The 8,456-nt window shown below is 37.4% G+C and overlaps 1 protein-coding gene across 1 annotated transcript; it reads left to right on the top strand.

Annotated features, from left to right (window-relative positions):
• Positions 1-200: 200 nt before the first annotated feature.
• LOC149184587 (chaperone protein ClpB1-like) lies at positions 201-4,520 on the top strand. Its single transcript, XM_089417622.1, has 6 exons — positions 201-342; positions 580-855; positions 979-1,319; positions 1,475-1,754; positions 1,857-2,054; positions 3,873-4,520. The coding sequence occupies exons 2-6, from the start codon at positions 628-630 to the stop codon at positions 4,335-4,337; spliced, it is 1,512 nt and encodes a 503-aa protein (XP_089273748.1). The 5' UTR covers positions 201-342; positions 580-627; the 3' UTR covers positions 4,338-4,520.
• Positions 4,521-8,456: the final 3,936 nt, after the last annotated feature.

The following is an 8,456-nucleotide window of genomic DNA, read 5'->3' as shown; positions in this document are numbered from 1 at the left end:
GCTATTATGGGTGGAATAAGTTACAATATGTGTGAATTATCCCAAAAGTAGTGTTTATTACTTGATCATTTGGGGTATTATATTCTGCTCTTAATTCTTGAGAGATCAAGAACTCCTCTGAGGAGTTTTGAAAATCATTATAATCCGTTTCTCTGAACAGGGCGACATCTTCCAGAGAAAGCAATTGATCTTGTGGATGAAGCATGCGCAAATGTAAGAGTTCAACTTGATAGTCAACCTGAAGAAATCGACACCCTTGAAAGGAAAAGGATTCAACTAGAAGTTGAGTTGCATGCCCTTGAAAAGGAGAAAGATAAAGCCAGTAAAGCTCGTTTGGCTGAGGTTTGCACTTGAGATAACCTTATTGCATTTTCTTGGCTGTCTTTCTGATCAGTGATCAGTCTGTAGGCATTTTTATTATGATGGGGATTCTCTGATGTAAAGATGTCTATTGAAAATTCTTTGTATGTTGGGGGGTGTTCACTGTTGTTTGACATAGTGAAAATTGTTGGTCGGTAAGAACCGTTAGTATCATAACCTTTAAATAACTCATTTTCTTTTCTTTTCTGATTCTTATAGGTTCACAAGGAGCGTGATGATTTGAGAGATAAGTTGCAACCGTTGAAAATGAAATACCAAAAAGAAAAAGAGAGAGTAGATGAAATCCGGGGACTGAAGCAAGAATGTGAGAAATTGCAGATTGCTTGGGAGAAAGCAAAGCGTAGGAAGGCTGTGGCACAAGCTGCAAAACTATACAGGGCCCTTAAAGAAACAAAGACTGAAATTTCTAGAAAAGAAGCTATGGGAAAAAATCTCATGTTAACAGAGAGTGTGGGACCTGATCAGATTGCAGAGGTACGTTGAACGAAGTATCTATACATACCTTCCATTGAATATGATTGACAGAATTTATGTTGGCAACCCAATGAGAGCTATAGTGTCTGATGTTCATGATACATAACTATGTGATGAATGCAGGTTGTGAGTCGCTGGACTGGTATCCCTGTTACAAGACTTGGTCAGAATGAAAACGAGCGACTGATAGGTCTGGCAGACAGGTTGCATGAAAGAGTTGTTGGACAAGATGAGGCGGTTCAAGCGGTTGCCAAAGCTGTGTTAAGATTGCGGGCTGGACTTGTAAGACCTCAACAGCCGACTGGATCTTTCCTATTCTTGGGGCCCACTGGAGTTGGCAAAACGGAACTTGCAAAGGCTCTTGCAGCTCAATTGTTTGATGATGAAAATCAGCTGGTCCGTATTGATATGTCTGAATATATGGAGCAACATTCAGTTGCAAGGCTCATAGGTGCTCCTCCTGGGTATGTGAACAGCTAGATGTTTCTAATTGAGATTGGTTGATAGCCAGACACTCAATTGGTTGACAGCAAGACGCCTTTTTTTGTATAGTTGTATTTATATTTTTGCTCGATTTGTTGTTGTAATGTACTAAAATGGTTTGATGTTGTAATGGCAGTTATGTTGGTTATGAAGAAGGGGGGCAACTGACAGAAGCAGTAAGGAGAAGACCCTATAGTGTTGTTCTTTTTGATGAAGCTGAGAAAGCACACACTTCAGTCTTAAACACTTTGCTTCCAATGCTTGATGAGGGTAGACTTACGGATGGACAAGGTCGCACAGTTAGCTTCTCAAACACAGTCATTATCATGACATCCAAGCTTGGAGCAGAGCACTTGCTTGATGCATTGTCTGGCCCCACAACAATAAAACCCGCAAGAGAGAACGTCATGCAAGAAGTATGCGCACGCATTCCTGGACTCTGTGTATGCATCTTTTTCATATAATTTTATCACGAAGTTTGCTGCGGTGCTTTGACATGCCTTTGAATATTGTTGCAGGTTAGAAGACATTTCAGGCCAGAGTTATTGGGTAGACTTGATGAGATAGTTGTATTTGATCCTCTTTCTCATGATGAGCTCAAGAAAGTTGCTAGACTACAGATGAAAGATGTAGCAATTCGTCTTGCAGAGAGAGGTGTTGCTTTAGGGGTTACAGATGACGCTCTGGATCTTGTTCTTCAGAAAGCCTATGATCCTGTAAGTAATCACCTTGTTTCTTTTTTATTCAGTCTAACTTGCCAGGGGATGTGTCCCCGACCCTAATAAACTTGACACTGCATCTCCTTCACGAGTCGCTTCTCCCTTTCCCTATTGCAGGGGACATGACCCACTCCTTGGAAACATGTCTCCACATCGTAGGAGATGTTGTGGGAGGGTTCCCTGACTAAATTCGACTTACCTCCCTTTGAAACAATCTAGAATTGCGATTTATTTTTTTTTCTTTTCTTTTCCTTTTTTTTTTTTTTCAGAGGGAAATCAACATATGGCCGAGGCCAGCAGATTTTTTACAACATATGGCTGAAGCCAGCAGATTTTTACAGCATATGGCCGAAGCCAACAGAATTTCAGAATATTTACGGCATAGCCGTCGTCCATAAAGCTGAAGTCAGCACCAAAGCGCGGTCCACAGATGCCGCAGGATTCGATCCCGGCTGGGGGAGCGAAAGCCTTCCGCCCCAGCCCTCTAATCATGCACGGTATTTTTCATTCATAATGTTTGCTCGGTGTTCTTCAGGTACAGTGATTTTATTCAAGGTCTGATTTCTATTTTCCATGCCCTGTCATATAAACCTGTGTGGAAAGTTATTCTAGGAGTTTGATGTTTTGCAGAGTTTTGGTCGTGGTGGCCAACAGTGAATATTAAAAGAGCAGGACTTTTCAGTTTACAATTTCATTTTCTCAGATTTTCAATTCTCTCAATTTTCGCTTTCAGTTTCAGATTTTCCGATTTTCAATTTCGATGCTCTTCATTTCGATTTTCACATAATGTTCTTCATACAAACTTTCACATAATTAGTGAAAGAATTCTATTGATATAAATTCCAGGTATTTTTAATTATTCATACATCAAAAAAATATAAATGTGTATCTTGATGTTCCCTCCTAACATGATTTTAAAAAGTGGGTACTCAGCTTTGTATATTGCCCTTCGGGAAGCCTATCATCCTGGAAGTAAAACAATCTCTTTGTTTCAGTTTCTTATTCAGAGTCTGTTTTGCCAGGTGATGTGTTCCCGACCCCAGTAGTCATGTCTTTGCATTTCCCTTTCCCGGGGATGCTTCTCCCTGTTCCGTGGGACTTGATCCATATTCCAGAAACGTCTCCCCATCCCGGGTGATACAACCCGTGTTCGGTAGTGGGAAGGTGCCTCTGACCAAATTTGATGTACCTCACCTTGAAACAATCTGAAATTATTATATTGTCTGATTTGATGCTTAGAATTTTCATTATGAAGGGTCTAACTGGAGTCCCTCATGCCCAATGATCAGATTTTATGTCTTATTTGCATTTTCAATGGTCTGTCATATATTTTGCATGAACCTGTCTAAGGAGTAATTTTAGTCTGATATTTTTGCTGGAACTCTTCAGTTTACAGAGTTGCTTTCTGAGATTTTCAATTTTCTCAATTTTCACATTCAGTTTCGGATTTTCTAATTTTGACATGATTTTCTTCCTTCTGTATGGATCCCATCGATATAAATTTCAGTTCTGTTCTTTAAATTTTAACATTTTCCCCTCACACTTGAACTTTAAAAATGGGGTGCTGCCTGTCTCTGCGTACTCGGCCAACTTAGTTCAAAGTATATAGTAAAGGGATGTTTTTAGTGCGTTTGCCGACTAATATAAATTAATGCATTGTTTACTTGTTAATACTAGTGAAGCAGGCAGGATCATTATTAGCCTTTTTGCTTTACGGGCAATTTAGATCAAAATTAGTGAGTAAAATGCAAGACCTAGTTGGGGATTCTCATTTAAAACCTCTAAATGGATAACGTGGTAACGTGGTACCTGCAGGTTTATGGTGCTCGCCCCTTGCGACGATGGTTGGAAAGAAAAGTTGTCACTCAGCTATCTCGGATGCTCATCAGTGGGGAGATTGATGAGAACAGTACAGTATACATTGATGCAGTGCCTGAGCAGCAGACATTATCTTATCGCGTGGACAGGAATGGGGGAATCGTTAACCAAAACACTGGTGCAAAATCGGATATCTTGATAGAAATTCCGAATTCTGCCTATTTTAATGCTGATGCATCCCAGGCAGTAAAGAAAATGAGAATTGAAGAAATAGACGATGATGAGCCAATGGAATCCCAGGCAGTAAAGAAAATGAGAATGGAAGAAATAGACGATGATGAGCCAATGGAAGATATCTTGATAGAAATTCCGAATTCTGCCTATTTTAATGCTGATGCATCCCAGGCAGTAAAGAAAATGAGAATTGAAGAAATAGACGATGATGAGCCAATGGAAGATTAGACGGTGAATGATGGCATCTTCTAGGAACTTTCAGCTTATTTTTTGTGATGATGCTAGTATAAATTTTGTTTGAGTGCCTTGTAATGTGTTTTTCAGTGGGATTAAGCTATATGGCAATGCTTAAAAGGTTTCGATGTAAACTTATTGCTATATATTAATAAAGAATCGTTTTTTCCTTTTCAACCAATTGTAAGGGAGCCAGCACTCACTTTTTTGCTGTTAATAACATTATTAGGGTGTGTTGAAAGTTTCAAACCAGTTGAAAGGTTGCTGCATATGATGACTTTTACAAAAATTAGACCATGTTGAATCCTTCCATCATCTGCAACTGCTTTTTCTGCAAACTTGTTTCATCCAGTTTGCAAAAAAGAGTTTCAGGATCTGTACTCCATGGGTTAATATAATTAATTTTGAAAGGTGTGGATGTGTGTAGTTTTTTGTGAGCTTCCGCCTTCCTCTCAAATGGAGAACTCTAGTCTACCATAAATTCTATTATAGAACAGAATGTGTAGTGTTTTTTATTTATTTATAAAATGTATAATTTTCATATTTTAATTCATGAAATGTATATTTTACAATTTTGATGGATTAGGTTTAATGTTTGGAGTGTTGTGAATTATAAGTGGATCGAGATTATTCAAAATTTTTGGGTTGGTTATTTTTATGAATATCTCTTATGTGTTGCTCGTCATCTTTGTTCGGTGTCTTTTTTGCCGGGTTAAGGATGAATTTTTTTTAAGATTATTAAGTTTCATTTGTTTTCTTTGTTGGGTTTTAGGTCAAAGGATTCCTTTGAGATGTAAGTATTCATTAAATTACACATTTACCTGATTCAGTTATATTCATTAAGTTATATTAACCTCATTTAGTTATATTATATTCATTAGGGGAGAGATTCCTAATGTTGTGCACAGACTAGTAATTGACTGGGCCCACAATTGTCCATAAATAGTATTTTACTAGTTAAAACTGCAAACCATAACAGCTAAAACCATAAAGGCTTCCAAAATGGCCTATTCCAAAAGTACAAAGCAAGGCTTCCAAAATGGCCTATTCCAAAAGTACAAAGCAGCAGTCACTTCAACCCCCACTCATCAGAACTGCAGCTACCCCCACTCATCAGAACTGCAGCTACCCCCACTCATCAGAATTGCAGCTTTGCATCCCCAAGGAATATGCCTACCTGCACACAACAAAAGGGAATGTGTGTAAGCCATAACTGCTATGTTGTTCAACAATTAAACACTCTATGTTCAATAAATGACACCCAACCCAATAACATTTAAATCCACTTTGTGCAATAAATGACACCCAGACCCAATAACTGCAATAAATGACACCCAACTCACTCTATTTCTCATTAAAACAGATCAAAGCATATGGATCAACAAATAACCAATTCCCAACCATTAGATCACATCAAATTAAATATAGACCACACATTGAAACTGAAGCCATTGCAATCCATGTGCATCCATGTCCACCAATTAAATTCAAGTGCCCAAAACTATAAAAGAAGTCCACCCACTATTGAAGTTGCATCTTATGCTTTCAAACCATTCAACGAACTTGAAGACAACATCACAAAACAGTTGCCAATATATCCAGGTTAGTTATATGAATTACAACTCATTCTTCTTACAGTTCTGTTTTCATTGTTTTCATTTATCAGATTTCTTACATGATCTGTCTGCCCATAACTGCTAGAAGGATACCTGGATGGTTTCACAAACAGCCATTGAAAGTCATTGTTCTTACAGTTCTGTTTTCATTGTTTTCATTTATCAAAGTTCTTACATGATCTATCTGGCCATACTAAATATTCAGAGTAACTAAATATTCCGAGGGAGGTTTTTCTTGGTTTTCTTGAAGATAATAGGGACGCGGTTCAAAAGAGTTCCATGCTACTGTAGCAAAAATAAATTCAAAATTTTATTTAATAACCATGCGGCAACAATGATGAGAACAAGAGCAAACAATCTTGATTATAATTTATCATAAACTAGAGACACATCAACAGGGCTCTTTAGTGCCTTCATTACATAGGTAAGCCTATGTTTTTGGTAGTCATTGCTTGATGCTGGATAGTGCACAAAAAAACTCTGTTCGGCTTTAACCTTCAAATTCTCTTTGATCGAGGAGTCACCCTTGGATCTCATCATGAATTATTTTGGCGGCTGAAAGCATTTTAATTTAAATTGGCCGCATTGAGATCAAGATCAGAACAATCGAACAACAACGCATATGGAAATTTACAAAAACCAGAACAATCGAACAACAACGCATATGGAAATTTACAGAAACCAGAACAATCGAACAACAACGCATATGGAAACCAAGATGACTCTAACGATTGCTTCCGAGTCAAAGTTCAATTCCAGTAATCAGAAATTATCCCAATACAGTTTAGCGTCAAAAGAGACTTCACTAATTTGAATGAGTATGGTATCAAAAATCATTGTGGTATTGGCATGGACCATTATCTTTGTTGTGTTTTATAGTGAGATATGGGCTCAAAGGAATCATGCTTTGAGATGGTCAAAGGAGGAAAACAAAACATTGATAAACTACTTGACAGTTATCCTGGTTTTCATCACTTCTAAGATTTTGGCATTGCTTCTTTTTATTCTTCCTTGAGATTGTTGCTTGCAAATTTCCTCTTCAACTACTATTTCCAAATCAAACCTATGGTCTCTCCAATGAACGCAAAATTGAAGATTAAAAATATTCCATGCAAGTGGCATGTTTTACTTAATCAAAGTAACAAAATTTCTGTGGTGTGATCATGGGTCTTGGTTATTCATGTATTTCATGGACACCTTGATATGGTATTCCATTCTCACATTCTTCATTTTTTGTGGGAATATTCTCCCATCTTGGTGAGATAAAGAATATTAGACATTTGAGGTTGTGAGTGCTATCCAAAACCTAGAGAAAATATTAAAATGTAAATCCATCAATGTGGAAACTAATTTTTGCAAGTGGCCCTAGGAGGTGAATTTTGACTGCTTATTTCAGGAAAACGAAGCAAAATTTTGAAAATCCACGAGAAGTTATAGTACTGAGACATTTTTGGCAATGACAACTATCATAGAATCCTACTTGAATCCATATAAAAGTTGCTAAATTGATGAACTATGGATTTACTTGGAATGACATTTGCAAAATTTTGACACTGCCCTATGAAAGTTAAACATCTACTCTCATTATGAAAAGAGATGAATACATGGAAAAATAGCTTAATTGCAAAATTTCCTGGATCACTTTGGGTTTGGGTTATAAGAATTTATAAGCAAGTGTTACATTGTCGGTCATTTGGTGCCATTGTCAGCCTACACGACATATTTACTCCACAAAGATCATAAAGAGTTACAATTGGAACTAGTGGACTCTTCAAGGAATCTGGCACAGATAGATTTACAAGGGTTTAAAGCAAAAAACCTTAGGTTAGGTATTAATGGGTGATTGTCAGCGTACAAAACATACAGATTCCATGAAAACCATGAAGAGTTACGACACGGAATTATGGACTCTGCCAGGAATTTGGAAAAGATATATTTACAAGGGTTTAAAGCAAAAATACTTAGGTTATGTATCAAAACCCCCGATCCATTGTAAGGCTATTAGTACATGCAAAAAAAATCATTTCAAATGAATCTAAGCCACATCAACAAGAAACAACATCAGAAACACAAAACAATTTCATCTCCATTACAAAAACAAAATCCCACTTCACCACTGAACCCTTAATGGGATAGACAGAGTATCAAGCCATCCCCAAGGGTTCCAATATCGTTCTGGTCTCCCCCACCAAATAAAGAAGAGAGGCAGGGGAAAAAATCCAGGTGATTTTGACAAAAAACCTCGCTCTCAGAAACCTACATCTAAACCGAAATAAGTCCCCAGGGACAATCGGGTCTGCTACTCCGAACAACATCCAACCAAACAAAAGATGAATGAATAAAACTCATTACTAAAAAGGATAAAACTTGATCATTTCTAAGCACTTATTCCATCGACTCTTGAAAATTCACATATCAAACTTCAAAGATATGAAGTAGATGACTTGACTCGCCCTAATCAGGGTATAGATTGGTAATACCAGCATCAGATTTAAAA

The sequence above is a fragment of the Pinus tabuliformis genome, chromosome 3_2 (assembly GCF_031772625.1).
Source record: "Pinus tabuliformis cultivar Carrire ecotype Pingquan chromosome 3_2, CPIR1, whole genome shotgun sequence".
Classification (NCBI taxonomy): domain Eukaryota; kingdom Viridiplantae; phylum Streptophyta; class Pinopsida; order Pinales; family Pinaceae; genus Pinus; species Pinus tabuliformis.
The sequence above is the reverse complement of the archived record's forward strand: the minus strand, read 5'-3'. Positions and strand labels throughout refer to the sequence as shown.